Source organism: Psammomys obesus, unplaced genomic scaffold, assembly GCF_907164565.1.
Source record: "Psammomys obesus unplaced genomic scaffold, mPsaObe1.curated_primary_1811, whole genome shotgun sequence".
Taxonomy (NCBI): domain Eukaryota; kingdom Metazoa; phylum Chordata; class Mammalia; order Rodentia; family Muridae; genus Psammomys; species Psammomys obesus.
The window spans coordinates 21,446,477-21,467,356 of NW_026587216.1; the positions used below are offsets into that span (position 1 = coordinate 21,446,477).

Below are 20,880 nucleotides of genomic sequence, written 5' to 3' on the forward strand. Positions count from 1 at the left end.
TCATGCACAACTATAAATTTTAAAGAAGTGGAGGGTACGCAGGAGGAGTTGAAGGGGGAGAGAGGGGGATCGGAATGATGTAAATAGAATATTCATTGTCAAACCTGAAAAATATGTATATAATTAAAAAGTTGTTGGTAGTGGCATTTTGGGGGACGCTGGCCCAAAGGCAAGCTCTGAAAGTTTTCTCCATTCAGTAACATCACAGGCATGCATACCTGAATATTTCCCAGAACCGTCTGCTGACATGGCTGCAGGTGGGTTCCGCTCTGATTTCTCAGGGGCAGCTGCTGGCAGTAGCATACTGTTTGGCATCATTACATCAGGGACAGGCACCTTTGAACACCAAATGGATTTGTGTTAAATGTGCTCTGGAAATTACCAAATGAGCAATATGCTGGAATATATACAAAAGTATGTATTTGTATACTGGACAAATATATATTTCACTTATATTTTTCTAACCCAAATAGGGATGTCTATTACTTCATTATATATATATTATTCTTTCAATGCTATGATGCTACAACTTAAAGGTTTTTGAATAATTATATTTTTATAATAATAATCAAGAAACTTTTAAGCTAAAAGTACCCACAAGTCATTTCACTTACAAAAAGAACCACAAAATATGTCTTTACTTAAGCCATACTTTCTATCATATTTTTTTTCTCTATACAAGAAAGACTACAAGTAGGTCTCCATTGTGATTTCTGTGGCCCAGTCAATAAAAGACCTCCAAATCACTCAGAAGAAATAAATGTCTATGAACCCATAGCGACAGATGTATATTGGTAATTGAACACGGGTCCCCTCAGTTTTGCATCAGCCTTTGGCATCCTTACTGTCATAAGCAGCTTCTCCACACAGTCTGGGGACACACTGTGCAAATGGGTCAGATGCAGCTGCAGGTGCATTTTGTTGCTGAGGACATCCTGGCAGAGGGGACAGCAGATGACCGGCTGCACAGAGTGCTGTGACAGGACATGCATCTGGATCCGACTTTGGTCCCTACTATTGTAGTTACAATAAGGACACTGATAGAACTGGAAGAGATTGAATAAACATGACAGTATTAGCTGATATAATTTGACAGCCTCAGGTGGCAACATCAAGAGTTAATACTATCTCCAGTTGTAATGTCTATATACATTTCAGCAGTGTACAGACTTGAGGATTCTAAATGACCAGGAACATAAAAACAAACAAAAGTCTGTTCGTGCACAGAAGGGAAAACCACATACTTACCTGTTCGGGACAAAATTTATTGTCCTCTGTAGGTTTTGACCTTTTGGTTCCTGCATCCTCTTCCTTGGCCAGCAAGAGTGGCTGTGTGCCTCCTGCCACACCAACTTTCAGCTCTTTCTCTGGGGTGATCACGCCTAATTTCCAAAAAGAATAGAACTACTCAGCTTGTGAATGCAATGCTACCGTCAAGTAAATAAAAAAATTGTGACAATAAATCTACTGGATTAAACAAAGCAAAAACCAGACAAACACTTTTGAACGATGCTAATCTCAAAACACAAAAAGCACTCTCCTTCCTGTCCACTCAGTGGACTTTGCACATCTATTTTAAAGCATACCCCTGTCTTCTGTTTAGATAACCCTAGATGGCCTTGAAAGTTTCATCAATAACATGTGTTCTCTGGTGTCTCTGTATGCCTTTATCACATTAAAGCAAATCCACTCCTACTCACAAATACTAATTTAGTACAACCATTTAGTTCTTTTCTAAATACTTAAGTCCTGAGATTCTGAAATCTTGAGAAGAGTCAATGGGCTCTAATTCAGAAAGTAAAATAATATGGGATTTAGAGTTTCTAATTATTTTAAAGTCAAACATGCAATTCATTTCTGCTATTAGTGATTTGAGTAGTGACACAGGAGTTTTAGAAGGTGGCTATACACTTAAGAATACTACAGGAATCTCAAGAAGACTCTTTTGTGGGGTTAATCCAAATATTTGGTGTTAATGATGATTAAAAAATTGCCTGGTTGAGCAGTAGAATGTGTAGGAACCTCATACACATCAAAGGCGGGGGAAAAGAAGCACAATTCTAATTTTACAATCTAACAGAAAATTCTTCCCAGCATCAATTTGCCTGGTAATCTCCTCTGCAAGGCTGGATATTACAGCGACATTGGGTAGGCATGTCACATACATCTCACGACAAACACAAAACCTCATTTACCAGCCATTCCAATCTCATCATAGCGCGGCATCAGCTGACCTTTTTTCTGCTGTTTATTATGAGTATTTCTAATTTTAACTTTCAATTTTCACCATCTTCCAGTCAATTTGCAACTAAATTATTTCCAGGGTGAGGACACTATCACTGGACAACTGGGTGCAAATACATCTTGAGATGCAGTGGAGCTAAACCATTGATTGCTATCAGGCCCCACATAGATACACAGTCCAGAGCAATCTGCCTGTATCCTGCACATGAAGATTTGTCTTGATTTTTTTTTTTTTATTTTCAATGCACTACGGTTCCCATAAATGAACAAATTGCACCTTATTCCAAAATAATCTAGTTTTAATTTAAAAATGAGGTCAAGAATGTTATAGAAACATCTCAAAATGAAAACATAAAAAAAAGATAGAGCTAAAAGAGAAAAAAAAAAAAAACTATTCTATTTCTATCCTAGGTAGAGATGAATGTCTTAGACCACATAAATGAGTGTGAAAACTTAAAATTCAGGAAGAAAATTAAATGTATGAGAGCAATTCTTAAGAGACCAAAATTAAAATAGGATATAGTTGACATGATAATTGTGATTTTATTCCTTTGTTGTTTCTAATGGATATGGCATAGGCTCAGATTCTCACTTGTTAATGTTGATACTAATTTCTTGATTTCCTTTGAAGTGATATAATTGTACCTACTTCATTCTTTTAGAGAAATTAATCTTGTTCTACCTATTTGAAAAATAATAATATTTCTGTATAAATGAACTTAAATTTGATAGAGACCTATAACCCTCATTATATTGGTTGAACATATCCATGTATTTGATGTCCAATCATATTCCCCAAACTGGGATGTTTTCTCTTAGTTGTGCAATTAAAATTTATTTTTATTTCTCAAAACAATTACAGTATATAATCTGGGTTGTTGATATTAAAGTGCTAAAGCATCTAAGAATAATAACACGATCCATAATATTTGCCAATGCAGCTAACTGTATAAAAAGTACAAAATGATTGTCATTTAGATTAACAACTGTCTATCAGTTGTCTTCTCTTGATTGACTTTTCTTTAAAAGTTTCTATTAATGAGTAATAATGTTTCCTAAAGAGAGTAATACCATGTCATATTCTCTTATATTCTTTAATGGACAAGATCAAATAAAAACTGACACAATTCCCTGTACTATCCATGACTGTCACATACAAGTTGAAAAATAATCCCCACAACTTGTTTGCAAGCCTCTTGAGACATCAAAAGTAAAAGTAACTTTTCAGAAACTTCTAACTCCATTAAAAATTCAGCCATGAACTCATTTCCATGAACATATAAAGGGTTCTTCAAAGGATGGAAAACAGTATCGTTTGAAGGTATTAACAATTTTACCTCGCCTGTTCGCTGGTGTAAATGTTTGACATAATCAAATCTGTGCATGTAAGTGATATACTATTTTCTTTTTTATATTTATATTAATTTAATGATACTTGATAATAAAAGAAGACAAGAATTTCAAGACTCAGTAACAAGAAAATCAGATTCTTGAGTATGTGGTAGGTCTTCAAGGTGACTCAAATAGGTGATAAAAGCAACATTTTATACATTCTTCTATATTTATATTTATATCAAGTTTAATACCAAAGCACTCCTGGTAAATTATAGGAAATCCAATCCAAGGTCTTTTTTTCTGAAGGATGATATGCTAGAAAAAAATGTCTTGTATTAAATAAGGCCAATTAACTTTCAGAAAGCTTTTCATTAAGTTTTGTGATTACTCACAGTTTATATGTGGAACTTCATTTGAAATAAACCCTGTTTGTTACCCCGAAGCAGAAAAAAAATTTGAAATGATATCATAATTTATTTTGCATCATTAAGGATACCACAGTATTCTAAAAAAACAATCTAATTTTAATGAATTTTAACTAAAAAATGAAGTCTAATTACAAACAAGCACTGCCAAATATACGAGCCAATGATTATCTGTCAGTTACAGGATTATTTAACTTGCAAGAGATCGCTAATATAAAAATGACATAATTCATTTCAATTCAGATGCCGCCTACTTAATTCTCAATCCCTAAAATACAGAAGGCTGTAAAATGCTTTATATTCATAACAAGTCAGGAAAATCCAATAACACCCATGTTACAGTGAACCTTGAAAAACAATAAATCAAAATGCTGAGTTATTACTTACAAATCTCCATATTTGATAAAGTTTGAATACTTTAAAACTCAGATGTAACAGATGTTGTTCAACTCAAGTAATTCTAAATTATAATTACCAATACAGTATTCTTTCTAATGAGACTGGAATTGAAGGATAATTTTAATTGCAATAATGAAGGTTAATTTCCATCCTTCTTCATGTTTACTCCCTTATTAAAAAGTGGTTCCCTTAGCCATGGCAGAGACATATTACATTTTCAATGCAAATGTATTAATCTGGATAAACTCTATATTAATTCTCGTACTGCACTGAGCTATAATTTGGATTATAATTAATCTAAAGTGGCACTAGATTTAAATGACAATATAAATGAGGCATTAGGAAGCTTTTCTATTATGAATGAATATTCAGCAAATACCGCGTGTGTATTGCCAAGTCTCACTTTGAAAGCTCTAGTCCTTCAGATTGCTGTTAGTAACAGAGCAGGGCAGCTTACCAGCACGCTGCTCCAGACATGTGCTAATTCCTTCCTGCCGAAAAAGTTAGAGGTTAAAGTGGGGTCAATCTGTTTTCCCATCTACCATATTAACATAGCAATTACTTTGCAAGTTCGCTCTTATTCCTTTGACGATTATAGCTGATATAAGAACAAAGGAATATAAATAAGTTGTTATCTAATAATTAGGTACACTTTTACAAAGAACAACAATCGTGAAATAAATTTTCAACCTGGTAAGAATCAATTCAGAAAGCCCAGAACTTTGTTTAAAGTTCGTGTTACTTTTAAATAACAAGAGTTGTCTTAAAGGCTGCAAGGGTTCAAAGCTAAATATTTGCATCTCAACATTTGCTTTTAGTTGGCTCTTGGCTAGAGCTCATTTTCAACTCTGTGTGTGTGTACCTTGGGATGCATTTTTTACAGGGATAATATTTATTTTAAATAACTGCCATTATGCAATGATCTGTATTTCCATATACCCCAACCCTGTATATATGGTACAATTAGAAACTTAAAGAAGAACAATAACTCATCAGGCCATTAGGGAGCAAGGGAGCAAGTGAGCCCATGACTTAATGCAGAGCAGTAAACTGTGTTGTGGAGACAGAGTTCCTGCATCTTTAGTGTGTTGCTCAACAGTAAAATGAGACCCATTTAAAAAAAAAAATACCTCCCACAATCCATCCCTGGCTAAGTCCCAGACAACAGATATTTAATATCTTCATGTTCTGTATCTATGAGCACTCAGTGAAACCTGCTGTGATATCTTTCTGTTTTTTTATGTTCTTCTGATTAACAACAGGAAAATGCTTTGCAGTCTGTGGTGGTACAAGTGCTTCAAACACCAAGTAACAGGAATTCTGTCATTTACAAACTGACAAGCTACTCCTCCTGGGGAGGTCCATCTTAGAAGGCATAACCTGGCTACTTTGCTGTTTTTAGTCTTTTTTTTTTTTAATGAGATTTCTGTGGGGCTATCCTTGACACTAGGTATTTCAAATTCTATGTCATCTGCCTCAGGAGCCAGTCTACTCCTAGGCTGCTGTGGCTTCTTTTCGGAGGTTCAGTTTTAGGCTCAATACCAACCTTAGATCCATTTTGCTTAAATCAAATTAGAATCATATATTTGATACTACATCCTAGAAGCAAATAACAATGATGTTTTTCTCACTGGACTCCTGCAAGAAATTTAGCATTAAATGGTTTGGGGGAGGAAGGAAGAACCCTTCAGGTACATTGTGAGGGGGATGCAAAATTTAGGCATGATACAAATACGGTATAATTCAGATTTAAATAAACTCACGTGTAAAAATGATAAATTTTGTGTAATCCAGTATGCTTCTACTGAATACCAGGCTCTTTATATGTGGCTGTCACTGGAGTTCAAGGGAAAGATAGATGACTACCTGAGACTAACAGGCTTGAGCCCGTTTCAGCACTTCTTCTGCTTCAGTGAGTCCAACATAATAAAACTAGGTATAGTGTGCAGCAAAAGTGGCCAATGTAATATTCATCGCGACCACAGATTTCCATCTCATACATACAAAGCATGGATGAAGCCATATATTTGCCAAATCAAACACAGAAAAAGCCGAAGGTATCCACACCAGACGCTGGCCTAGGGTTTGTTTGTGCACAAGTAAATGTCATGACATGAAGGTTTGTTTTCAAAGACAGTAGCTTTCATTGCTGGGATTTATCTATTCCAGAAGATCAAAATTACCCAGCACCTAATCCCTTTTCAATGATATTTCCTCCTCCTTAGGGCGAATCATCTGTAAACTTTTCCACTGGATTTTGTTTGAAATGCCTCAAATAGATGCCCTTAAAAAGGGCAAATTCCTGAGTGCAAGGAGAAAGAAGAGAGAGAAAGAAAGGGAGAGAGGAGTAGCATTTATTTTGGGGGTTACATGGTGTGGGAGGGTGCATATGATTGAATGATAAAATTCAAGTGATATCTAATCCTGAGCTTATGAAAAATTAATATGCCATCAGAGGAATCACAAGTATAGCTAAGATTAATGAAAGGCGCTTAAAAATTACAAGCACACAAACTGATTTGATTAAAAAATAATCTCACTAGTCATCCTGTAATATTCTTCAACTTATCCACATCTATTCTGTCAGATGGTTATGATTAAAAATAGGTCAATGGGAGGCTACTGATAGAAATCACATGCAAAATGCACACACAATGAATAGTAGTGGGAATGTTCAGACAGTTTAAAATGAATAAAAGCATTTAATGAGCTTCATGGGGGCTGCAGTGAAGGGAAGGTTGGCTTTGTGAAATGGGTGGGTGTAGGAAAATGAAAAAGGAGAAGAGTCTGGCATCTTACCAGTGTCTTTATTAGAGTTTTTGCCTTCACCATTGTCTCTCTCGTGTGTTTCCTTCTCATCATCCTCAGTCTCTGTGGTAGGTTTCAGAGCTCCTCCTGACTCTTCACTTTGTTCTTCTGTTAGGAAAGCAGATGAGTGAGAAGAATTGATGAGCCCAGAAAAATGTACACTAATACAAACTGGATGAACTTTATTGAGCAGGTTATCTCTGAATTTTATCTATGAGTTGTCAACACATTTTCCTACTAAAATTTTTATGTATTGAGGCAGAAGTCTACTGTAGGACAAACTGAGGCCAGCCTAGTGCAAATTTTCATCTTTACCGTCTGAGAGTATTTTCACAGTATTAAAAGGAACAAGATCATTTTTACTATAGTTTAACCTGAAAAAAAAACAAAAACAAAAACAAAAACAAAAAACAAAAAAAAAAAGGGTGGAGGGCAACTGTCATTTCAGTAGTAGAACTTTACAGCGGCAGGCACCCTGCTTCATCGACCTGGGGCCAGGGCGTTAGAGCAAAGCAGACACAGAAGAAATTCTCAGTGATGTAATGTAGGGGCAATGGTTTAGATAAAGGACAGGTATTCTTCTTGCTCTCAGACTTCACATCTTGTATGGATTCCTTAAGATTTAGTTAGACGAGGCACCCAAACTTCAATTCCACTGGGATGTGTTGGCAAAGAAAAGCTACCGAGGGCTTTGACATAACGAGATACTTGTCAGACAACTGTACTACCCACACCTCATTCACAGGATCACACCAGCTAGATTACATGGAAATCCTCATAGTAACTCAAACCTACTTAATTATTCTGTAAATCTCAGCTATGGCACTGCTGGTGGATTAATCTGTTTACGCAGTTAGCCTCGATGCTGGGGCTGTGTGGCACTAATCCGTGAAAGGCCCACTGTTCTCTTTCATCCTGCGATCATTTGTCTCTCAGTGTGCTGATGTCACATTTTAATGAATTTTTAGCAATCTGAGTAATGCCAGATAACCAGGCTCACAACTCCCCACAGCATGGCATGCTGTTTTCATTGCAGCACAAAAATAAAAGCCATATTCCCCAGTTCAGGTAGAAATTACATAAATTAGGAGAAGAAGGTAAAATGAGATTTGAAGCACCAGGCTGAACAATTTCATAAAATCTTTAATGACCATATAAATTAACCCTGGAAAGGCAAAAGGTCATCAGAACACATTTGCATACACTCTTCTATTTGCTTTTGATAAGCAGAGCTTTTATGCAGAGAACATGATACAATTAACCCTTCAATAACCATACAAAATGCTACTACGGACATTTCAAGTGTCAAGCATTCACTGAAAATTACACACTGAATAAAATTTTCATTGCAAATGCTATAGTGATTGAAAGGGAAAATCGTGGCCCCTCTCCACACCCCATGTTTTATTAATAACATTCTGGCAGCAGAATGAAATATCCACTGTCATATGTAGCAGCTGAGCACAAAAAAAAAAAAAAATCTATTTAGTGGTTCAGTTTTCAGCCATGCTCTGCAACTGTGTAAGCAAAAAGGAAAAAATAGGACATCTAATATGGCTGGGTTCAATTGAGAGTCTTCCAAGATATGATAATATGAATGCATTTATTCCAGTTTCACACTTTGCACACAACAGAGGGGAGAGCCTTGCTAAGGTAATCTAAGCATCTAGGAAGGTGCCCCTTTGGGCAGAGATGCATGGAAATTCCACTTTAAGAAGATACTCTCAGTGCTTTGTAGTGCTATATTGCTTTTTACCTATTGATGATAATCAGTGATCTTATATACACCTCCCCATCTGTCTGTCCTCACAACAGCAGGTTAGGCTGTGGGTATGCTGGCTGAGAGGGCTTCAAGAACTAGAGGACAGAGATCATGACCAGATTACACTGTGTCCCTGCCAACTCCACATAGGCATGTGACATGATATCCAGTGCCTGTCTCGTGACAATTACTTTTCAACTCATCCTGAGGAAGGATGCAAGATCTCTTTGAGTAGATTTACTAGGCCTTCCCCCCCAGGGCTAGAAAATGAAGTGTCAGAGTGCTACTGAGCGGCCTTATCTCCAGGGGACAAAAAATTGTAAGGGCTATCGCTACTCCTATTAATAAAACATTGTGTGTCAGGAAAAAAAAAATATATGAAGGCACTAAAAGACAGGCTACAGTATAATCTGGGTCTCATCAAACAGATTTTTGCAAGGTCCTCTTCTTCATTTTCTGGTATGTGTTTCAAGTGTGAGAGAAATTCCCAGACACGTTCTTCTATACATCACTGTGGTGTCTGACCTCGGCCTGACCCCAGCAACAGTTTGAGAAATCTGAATGTGAACAAAGACTCTGTGTCCTCAGCAGGGAAAGATTGTGGGATAGACGCTCCCCATCAACTTAATGGCAAACAGCAGTTCTGAGGCCATAACTTTGCCTGGCTTCTCCAAGCCGCACTCTGAGTGGCGGATTCGCCTGCCCTGCCCCTGCTTCTGTGAGGTTCCACTCCCCTCCCCCTTTCTTTTTAGTTCTTTCTTTGAAGTAGGCAGGCAATTAGCTCTAATGCTCAAGCAATTCAGACCCGTTTTGTGGTTTTGAAGGCGAAAGCTGTTTATTACAGGTAGGGCTCTTTGGAGCCATGAGAACTTTGCAAATTTTTAATCATGCAAAAAATAATCAGAAGGTAATTTCTCCACACCATAAAATTCCATATAAGTCAGAAGAAAAGGTCACTTTCATTCTCAAAAAGAGTTTTAGAAATAAATTTGACATTCATTATATAAATAGGCTTTCGAGTCAAAAGTAATGTGAAGAAACCACTTTCTCTAGCAAACCGGTAGGTGAGGATTTTGGGCGAGAAGGAGAGACTACATTCTAGTTTAGATACCAAATTTCCTCAATTATAAAATGTCATAAAACATAAAAAGCCTTCCAGGAAAGTTAGGCACAACATGTTACTGTATTAAGAGAGCTGAGGAGAATAAATACGCAATATAAAATTCCAAAACAAACATGCTGAAGCAGTTTTCATTTCGACTGGGGTCCTGTTGCATTACATGCAGTGGTAATAAAGAACGTTATGGCTTTCCACAGTCCCACTGTATTTACAGCATATGTATTTTCAATCTCCTTTAGCATCAAAGAATATGGAAAACAAAATATTTATTTATATCTTAAACATGGTGGTACATATGTGCTTTAACTTAAAATATGAGTCAGTTTCTTCTAGAGCTCCCCAATTGTCAGGAAAAGGAAATGGGATTTTCATTTTTAAATGTTTCAGGAGACCAGATAAAGAATGAAATGCTTTAGTCTGCTATTACAGAAGTACTAACTTTGCTCAGCATTTTCAACGTGCCAGAAATGGCAATCGTAGGCTTATTCACACACACGCATCAAATATATTTAAAAGGTTTTGAGCTTAGAATATTTTCATATAAACTATAAAATATTTTATAAAATTATAAAAAGCAGAAAATTACTATCAACTGATTCGGCAATCAATAATATACATTTTTCTAAGCACTTGTTTTCATAGCAGTTGGCGTAGGCATAGCTTGTTTTTTAATGTTTAAAAAATGAGTCACATAGTTTATTTCAGTGTGTGTGTGTGTGTGTGTGTGTGTGTGTGTGTGTGTGCTTGAGTGTATGCATACGTTCTACATACGTGCAAAAGCATGTAGAGTTCAGAACAGGGCATTGCATCTCCTAGAACTAAAGCTGAAGATAGTTGTGAGCTGCTATATGGGCTTGGGAACTCACACTGCGTCTTCTGCAATAGCAGTGAGTACCTTTAGCTGTTGAACTAGCCTTGCATGCTTCATTTTTAATTGGCATGTAGCAATTACACATATCCATAGGACACAGTGTGGTACTTATGAATAATAAGATAGTTTATGCACGTAACGTGATAAAAATCAGGTCAGTTAGAGTCTCTGTCTCCATGAGTATTTAGAATTTTGTGTGTGTTGGGAACTCCTGTCCTACTACTCCATAAAAGTATAATCAAATGTTATAAACTATATATAACCTGCATATAAACGAATGTATAAGTCATGGTCATGTTGTTGTGCGGTAGAATATTAGAACTTAATCTTCCTGCCTAATTGTATTTAGGAGAGCATTATCTAACTTCTCCTTCTATCTAGTGATCACTGCTCTACTCGCTTGTACAAGATAAACTAATTTAGCTTTCGTATGAATGAGAACTCATTGCATACTGTTAAGAACCCGTGAAGAAGAAGCAGAGGACAGAGAGTAACTCAAAACATCTTCAGTTTTATAGAGTAAACATCTCCATTTCAGACACATAACTATGAGGATTCACTCCTTGAGTCCTCTATGCCCTCCTTTTCCAGTCTCTTCCCACTCAATTCTAAATTTCTACCCGATGTACCTACATCTCACTGTCCTAATCAACATCCATCGCCAGTGGCCTCTATCACCTCCGAGAGAAAAAATCTCAGTCTTTTGTGTATAGCAAGAACACCTTCCCTACACCTTGTCCTGATCCATGTCCCAGACTCATCGTTCTTTAAATAATCTTTAATAAACCTATTGAAAACTGTCTTCTCAGAGTCCCAGGTATCAGAATAATCTGGGAGACGTTTTAAACAGACATCGTCGAACCCAGATGTAAGGTTCCTACTTTAGGCGGGTCTAGCCTTGACTGAAGCCTGGCAACTCTAAGGTCAGTTCACTTGATGGTTCTGGCCCAGCTTACCCCATGTAGCATGGTTTGTGGTGGCTGCTGCACGCATAGTGGTGTATGCCTCCTCTCACGTCTTTATCTAACCGAGCACAACTTTTTCCCTCTGGATAACTCCCCCTTTTCCTTTCCATCCAGCTTGGAGAGTATCAGTTTCAACTTGCAGGAAAATCAGCTAAAAGTGATTCTTAAACAAACTATGTATTTAAAAATAAGTGTTCTATTATCACTAACATTATTCGCTGTTTTCTTCTCCAATAAGTGTTTCCTGAGATTAGAACTTAATGATTAGAATTAATGATTCTGGGTAAATTTGTGGCTTCCTGTTTGTTGATGTTAAAAAAAACATTAAATAAACACATGTCAAAATTGTCTATATATAATCTATTTACACTAACAAGTAAATATTTTATGAAAGTAAAGATTAAAATATATAATATATTTATATCTGCGTAAATATTTAAGCAAACATATATGCCTAAAGTACATGGAATAGTATCTAGAATATGGCAGAAAATAAGGCATGCTGGATAGAAACTGAATTAACTTAGTGGAAAAATTGAGGGGAAAAAAAAGGAGAAGTTAAGATGTTACCCAGTTCTTCCATTCTCAATAAAATTTCAAAGGGACCCTTGCTTTAGTGATGTGTTCTCACTTTCTGTTAATTTTCTTTTTGCTGAGTCACATTTATTATATATCTATCTTTTTTAAAAAAGTACCTAGAAATAGAAGTTCGGCCTCTGTTCACACTAATCACTCTTTTCACAGTCATTAGTGAAAGTACAGCTCACTTCTCGTTGATGGAGGGTTAATTTTCCTTTTCTCAAAAATACAGCTCCCATGGACTTCACCATTGGGGGCTATAGTGTATCTCTCAGCAGGCTCCCCCTCATTCTCCTATGTTGAAGTCTCCACTATTGTAGAACGTCTAAACACCGGAACGCTGCCAGCCAACTTCTCTGTGTTGTCTCTCTAGAAAGTCTTAGTAAAACCTATGGCATTTAATAATCTCACTTTACACACATGTCTAGAACACATATCGAACTTAATGCCTCAGAGCAGGACTCACTATCTCTGCTTAGCAAACCTTATTCCAATTTCTCTGTTGTCACCAACTCAGTTCACAGTGAGAACGTCCACCACAGAAAATATTATTTTCTCATGCAGCCATTCACATCCTATTCAACAGCAAATTCTGTTTCTACTTATATTTAATGAATACTAAATCCTAAAAAAAGTCGATCTTGTTAATTGCTTAAACTTCTGCATTTTACTTTCTCTCAAGCCAACACAGCTTCACTCTGACCCAATTGATTAGGTTATGACTTCTTTGGGTTGTATGCTATACTCTGTCTTCCTCACTCACTAATCTTCCTCCATGTTAGCCTCCTGGTAATGGGGCCATTTTTTTTCATTGTTACAGAAATTAGATAAGAAAAGAATGGGTTAATATTTAAATCTGTTGATTAGTACAACAAGGCAAATACAACAGAATAGAAATCATGAAAGCAGGAACAAGTCATGGAGAATTTAACCCTTTGTTTGACGGAGACTACCTGTGTTTGATGATAATGGCACTTTCTAACCATTTTGAGAATTCTCTTAGTTATAAAGTATCTGAAAGAAAAGAAAAAGGCAGGTGGAAGTGTTTTCCCAGACTCTTTCCATAGCTTCCCATTCTCATTATTCAGGACTTAGCTCACCACTACATCTAAAGAATTACCTCACCTGTTGATCAGATGGAAGATTCCTGAAACTATCAGCACCTGCTGTCATATGCTGGATTCCATACCCAGTGTTTTGGTTTGTAGGTCTCGAGTGAGGCCCAAGACTTTGCATCTTTGTTTGTTCTCAGTTGAGTGTAAAAAATTTCTTCACCTGATATGCTAACTTTTTATGTGTAAATATTTTAATTAAAATATAATTATATCAATTCACCTTCCCCTTTCCTCCCTCCAACCATCTTCTGCCATGCTCCCTCTCAAATTCATGGCCTCTTTTTGTTTTTTGTTTCTTTCATTTTCATTGTTACAGATAATATGCATAAGTATGTAAATGGAACCTAATGATTCCATTTAGTTTTGCTTGTATGATCACCTGGAGAGCATCATAGAAAACTACAACTGGTCAAAATGCAGGAAAAAAAAAACTACCCTGGGGTGTCCATCCCCAATAGATATATCTACAACCTTACTCCTGTGCCTAAGGCTCAGGAAATACCAAAGAGGGGATAGAAAGAATGTCAGAGTCAGAGGACCAGGGAATCTACTGTGACATACATCCAGAAATGACAGGCAAGCTACTCATGATACTTTAACAATATGGTGAGCTAAATAAGGCCTGAACAAGCAGAGCGGAAACAGGCATGCTAACATGAAGGGGGAATATCCATGTGGCCCGTGACCAAACAAAGAACTCTGGTGACTAAAGACTGTGGAGCGAGAGAGAAGAAACCTTCTGCAGGGAGGAGACAGCGACTGGTTATCTAAAGTGGCCAACTCAGATGTTTCATTCTTACAATATCTTAGGCTGTGCTCATGCCATTTGTCAGAAGACGCTATGTTAAGAAGCTGTGCTCTACAGATCACCTACTTCCTAACCTTTACCACAGTTACCTGATTCTGAACGTTTTTTTATTCTTACATACACAGAAATATTCTTCTATAGAAGGGTCTCCTTATGCCTCACTCATTCTGTGGGATGGTAATAATAATATACAGACGATATAACAGTGGCATACAAAGCCCACGCCTTTCAGCTTTGCTGAGAAACTGAAATTGTACTACAAATTAAGTCCACTTAAATGTCCCTAAATATAGATTATGCTTAACGACGCTGCTGACTTACGTGTATAAAGAACTGATCAGAGCAGCTCTGTGGCACACTGGTTCCATAAATGATGAGAATAACACATGCATCTTATCTACGAGAGCTAGCACATGAGAGGAGCAAATGTAAATACCTGAGGCTGCCCTCAACTGCTGCTCCGTAAGTTCATCCTCGCCAGTCCTGGCTCCCAAAGAGGCAGTTTCTGTAAAAGACATCAGTGTCATGGCAATTTCAAATTCTAGAACATAACTAATATTACAAGAACCTCATGTATGACTGCCATAGGAAATAAGTAACACATACAAGAGTCTTTAGCACACCTTCACATTCTAGTAAACAGAGTTTGGAGAAATTGGACAAGGAAAGAATGGGCTGATCTTTAAATCCTGTTGATTAGCATGACAAGGCAAATACAACAGAATAGAAATCATGAAAGCAGGAACAAGTCACTTAGATTTTTAACCTTAGTTGACTAAGACTGCCTATATTTGATCCATTAAGAGAATTCTCTTACTTATAAAGCATCTAAAAGAAAAAAAAAAACACATCATATAACAGTTGATAGAAGAGAGCAAAGAAAGCCTTTGGCACTTCAAGAGCAAGATGAAGAATGAGCCCATCGTTAGTAAATTTATATCTTTATTTGGTTCCAGGGTAGAAATGGCATGAGATGAGCCTGCTGGCTTGTTAACCTTAGCCTTAACATGAATAACTGTGTTCCTATAACTACATTCTTCTTTTCTCTTTCTAGCGCAGAAAACTTGTTGCATGCTACCAGAGGATAAAAGCAATAACAACTATCTCCCAGATGTAAGCCCTATGGCTCCCAGCAGAGACCTACCTACAAGATAAGCCAGGACAACAGTGGCACAGATGTTATGGGAGCAATCAATCCCACATTTTAAATTGGTTTTAAGGTCTATGCCATGAGCTGGAAACCACAACTGACACTGCTAAATTGGTCAGGGACCTGATACCAGATAGGTCCTAGGTCCTGTAGAATACCTACTACAACTATGTGATAAGGGAACATAGCAATAAAACAACTTCTAACGACGTACCATATATCAGAGTATCACTCAACCCTCATCAGAGAAGCCTTTTCTTGCATTAAATGGCAATTAACAAACAGACTCACAACTGCAAAGAATGAGAAACTTTGGAGCACTTAGTTCCAAACGAGATATCTTCATCAACACCCCATCCCACCCCACTTCCATTTAAGGCTCAAGAATCTATGTGGAAGAAGAGGACTAAATTCCAAGAAGAAAACACGCCTGGAAGACAGGACTAATACACATATGAACTGTTCCAGACCGGCAGCACACACAACACTAGTATAGATTCAAACCAGACAAATCCAGTGAGGAGAAGTAGAAGTGGACACAATTCCCACCCTAAAACAAGAAGCTACTTGTCATTGATATCTGCTAGAAAAGGAAAACCAGTTACATAAATCATAGAGTTTTTCTGAGCATATCAACCACAGTCCAGGGCTAGACCCCATGCTCAGGAGTAGTTGGTGAACACAAAAAGGGCTCCATATTTTTAATGCACTTTTCCGTTCTTTTGGGAGGGGTATTTTCTATTGGCTTAATTTGTTTTCTGTTTTTATTTTGTTTTTGAGAAAGTGAGAGGGAAAGAATATGAAGTTGGGTGAGTAGGGAGGGGAGGTGGGGGAAGATCTGAGAAGAAATAGAGAAGGGAAAGAATATGATGAAAATATAATATTCAAGACAACTGTTTTTTTTTGTTTTGAGGTTTATTTTATTTCTTTTTTTAATTTTTAGTTTTTTTATATTAATTACAGTTTGTTTACTCTGTATTCCAGCTGTAGCACCTTCCCTTATTCCTTCCCAATGCCACCCTCCTTTCCTCATTTCCTCCCAGGCCCCTCTCCAAGTCCAGACAACTTTTAAATAAAGAACACTAGACTTTAGAAATTGCTTTCAATATTTTATTCTTTCTCCATCCTGAATCATTATCTCCTGTTTTTTTAAAAACTTTTATTAGTTACACTTTATTCATTTTGTATCTCCTGTTCTTTTTTTTAAAATTTTTCCTGACTTATGTCTTTTTTTTCCTGTCCTGTCTGATCTATCTACAACAGTGTTCTTCTCTACAACATCCCATATACTTTAAACTCCCTGATCTAATCTGATACTTCACTAACATTTCAAAGGGTATCATTTTAAAACGATTTATTTACTTTATGTATATGAGTACTCTATCTGCATGTACACTTGCAAACCAGAAGAGAACACCAGATCTCAGTATAGATGGTTGTGAGCCACCATGCAGTTGCTGGAAATTGACCTCAAGACCTTCAGGAGAGCAGACAGTGCTCTTAATCACTGAGCCATCTCTCCAGCCCTCAGTGGGTATCAGTTAATGATATAAAATATTGAGTAAGAAATTCAGAGTTCCACGATTTTCTAGGCATGGGATCTCAGGGAAACTGTGTTCCTCTAGGTCTTAATTTACCCCAAAGCTGTCACGATATAGCGGGTAATTCTAAAGGAAAAATACTTGATCAGCAAAGGGCAAATAGATGTAGACTTCAAAATCAGAAAGAATCGATTCTGTTAAGATGTTTAAAAAGGTTTTCCCTCAACTTTTATTCTTCCAAAGAGAAGCATATCTGAGGAATAGCACCTCTGATGATTCTGAAGGCTGTAATTAAACAAAGAGTGAACCTTGAAAGTAGAAATAAACACCCAGGCAATATTATTATATTCGCTAATTGTCTTTTTGCCTGCTTTTTCAAAACCTTTGCCCTTTGGTGGTAACCTATTTTAAAATAGCACAATCATAATAAATTCACAAAACTTCCTCCAAATGTACAGGGAAATATTTTTCTTATAAGTGTGTCTTGAATTAATCTTGAAAGAAAGAATTTATCCTCTATCCTTGCTCATAAATCCTGGAGTGACTTTCAAATAGTTTCCAGCCTTGACGAACATCCAACCTGTCACTCAGCATGCGCTCCTTCTTCCTTTTGGCTCAATGGCTTTAAGCCTTGGTCAGCTTTGCTCCTGTGGATTTAAATGCCAGTTTTGTTCTACTACTTTTACTCTCCTATCCTTCTTTCAAAGCCAACAGCAAGTTCTCTCTACAGGATTACCTTACACTTGTTTTGGCACTGGTTACAGAGAATGGCGATGAATTTTTATAAGATCGACACACATTTCCTCAGTATCCTCACATATCTTATGTAAGGATATAGCAAATTGACCTATGAAACCTGCATTCATCTGCAACAGCTACATCCCAAATCAGAGTAGGCTCATTATGTCCAAAGATTGTTAATTATATCCACCCTAAAAAACGGTCCGTGCTATCCATGTGTTTGCATGTGTGTGCACACGCCTGTGTGTATATGTACATAGATGCACATATATAAATGTATATAAATATAAATAAACCTTTTCTTTTCTAGCAAAAATCAAATACAATAAATGAACAATTACTTACCCTGAAAGACACACTTCACTCTACCATATAAATTCATTCAGATTAGTCATTAATGATATCGTAATTCATTTCCCCAAATGGCTGATACCTTAAAGATTGATAAAAATCAAATGACGACAATCATTATATCTATGCCTGCCAAGCAGGATGTATGCTATGTGCGAAGAAGCGAGCATGTGACTCTCACAATAAAACCATGGGAGTAACTGCTACTCCTGACTTCATAAACCACCGTAAGGGGAATTAAACAAATCGGAAACTTTCCCTAGCTCATGAAATTAGGACCTCATAGAGCCTGGATTAAGACCCTGGTCTGTCTAGTCTAGACATTGAAAAGTAGCTAAATGATCCAGTTTTAGTAGTACAGTATTTGGAAGCCCATAAAGATTTCCCTAGGCTTACTGCCATTCAATAAGAAGCAGAAAGACATGATATTCCCTCATCCTTTGAAAATCCCAATATTTCATAAAGATGTATGCTTCTTCATTACAAAAGGGAAGCAAATGGTTTGTGCCATGCTATATTTCTTTTACTTGGAAATATAAACTCTTAAAATAAAGAATAATAATCTCATAAATTCAATCCTGGAACATGGAAACTGCTGCAGTGTAAGCCACTTCTACATATATGTTCTAAGGGAATATAGTTTGGTGTATCCTAGAGTCACTGTTAGAGCCTCAGTGATGGTGTTCTGCTTCCTCCATGTGATATAAATATTTTAATGAGGAAGCTTTTAACTTATCAACAAACTGATTAATCTGTACTTTTCTGCCGGTGTTAAATGAAATGTTTAGAATCTAGTAATGATATGTAACATCTTGCAATATTTCACTTTAATAATTGCTGTGTAATAACAACCTGACTGCTGCTAACTGGATCTGTCACTTTGTGAGTAATTTAATTAGGTTACTAATTTGTGCTTCTCTTAGTATATGACCTTTTCAATGCTATCTAAAAATAGTACCATTGACTTGGGTTATCTAAAATCCGGTTCTATCCTGTCAATTTGGTCATGATCACGTATTTGAAAATGGAACCCAATTACTCTATTTTTATTAACACAATGTGGGCACAATCAGAAGCATTTTCTGTGGAATAGGATATTGATCATGGAAATCAACATCATCTGCAAAAAGACTTCATGAAGTGTTTGCTTGATGCCATGTACCGGCTGTGGCTGCTTATTCACATTCTGTCACAGTCGGCAAGTGATGGAGCTGCCATTTGAAGGGTTTCATCTCAGAGACAGTTTCCTTAAGCACAACGGTACACTACCTGATGCTTTAAATATCCTCAGGATAACTTTTCTTTCCGTTCTGCAGTTACTTTTACTGTTCACTTCAGCCTGTTTTCTTCTGCTCAACCCTTGCCTCACCCATCTACTAGTTCTCTCTCCTTTCTTTGCAGACATATCCTCCATAAACCTGTTCATCTTAGGATTCTCATTTACCTTTTCTTTCCATTAAAACAACAAACGAAAATGACAACAACAAAAACTTGTTCTAGCGAGGCACTGAATCACCAATTTCTGAAAGATTCCTTTCCCCTTATGGGGACAACTCAAAAAACTGTAATCGAAACAGATACAAATTTCATGCTTGGGGAATGTTCTCGTATTTTCTTTTTCTTTCTTTTTCATTGAAAATAGATTTTTCTTTCATACAATACTTCCAGACCACAGGTTTCCCTTCGTCCTCTCCTCTGAGCCCTTCCGACTTCCTCTCTCTGCCTGATCCACTCCCTTTCTGTTTCCCTTAAGAAAAAGGGAGGAATTGGGAGGGGAGGAGGGAGGGAACTAGGGTGGGAATACAAAGTAAATAAAGTATAATAAAAAAGAAAAGAAAAGAGCAGGCCTACAAGAAACAATAACCAAACAAGACAAAACACAATGCAATAAGACAAGGCAAAAAAGCCTTAGTCTTACTAATAGATACTTCTCTTTTCAGTGAATAGCCACGAATGCAGAAGATGCCTGGCTCCTGAGAATGTTAAGAATCAGTGATGGCTGAGTGTGATAAGACATGATAGCTTTTTCTCTAAGACTCTTGTTCTCATAGATGGCCCTGATTTAGTCAGTGGATCACAAAACAGAACAGCAAGGCATGGATGTGGGAAGGGATTTGAAGGGAGGGTGGAGAGATGGGTGGAACAGGACGAAGAAAAGAGAGGTTGTGCTTGCAGTCATTTTCATGTGTTCGTGCATTAAACTGTCAATGGGAAGACTGAGTCACAAGAGTCTACTTTTATTTAAGCAAAAAAAAAAAAAGTTAAAGTTCATGACTTTAAAGGGAAATGAAGGATTTCATGTTGAGCTGACTGAATCGACAGTAAATCATGGTTTTTAATCTCTTGCTGTGTTTCATTATAAATTATATAGTATATCATAGCTATGGACAAGAGTGGGTACAGTATACTACATATGCACAGAGAACACACAAATATGTATACATGTAATTACGTGCTCATATTTTCACGCTAGTCACATTTGGGCATATGCTAGAGGCCTATGGAACATACCACTGCATATATCAACTCTGCCTACAAAATCTGCACCTCTCAGCCCCACACTAATTTCAGTAATATATATCACTGTTTTTAGCAAAAATGCTTAGCATTTAAAAAGACATATGCCAGAAAACAAACATTAAAACAACTGTTTTAACGTAGTAGAA

The 20,880-nt window shown here is 36.9% G+C and overlaps 1 protein-coding gene across 5 annotated transcripts in view; it reads right to left on the reverse strand.

The window, feature by feature from the left end:
* Zfhx4 (zinc finger homeobox 4) overlaps positions 1-20,880 on the reverse strand; it is a 194,477-nt gene that overhangs the window by 18,523 nt on the left and 155,074 nt on the right. For 4 of the 5 annotated variants that reach the window (XM_055603210.1, XM_055603213.1, XM_055603209.1 and 1 more), the window contains 5 exons: positions 14,868-14,936; positions 7,203-7,319; positions 1,249-1,382; positions 846-1,046; positions 219-336 (listed from right to left, as the gene is read on the reverse strand). In XM_055603210.1, coding sequence (XP_055459185.1) covers positions 219-336; positions 846-1,046; positions 1,249-1,382; positions 7,203-7,319; positions 14,868-14,936 — 639 coding nt within the window. The remainder of the gene's footprint in view (positions 1-218; positions 337-845; positions 1,047-1,248; positions 1,383-7,202; positions 7,320-14,867; positions 14,937-20,880) is intronic. The other variant, XM_055603212.1, reaches the window with a different exon arrangement.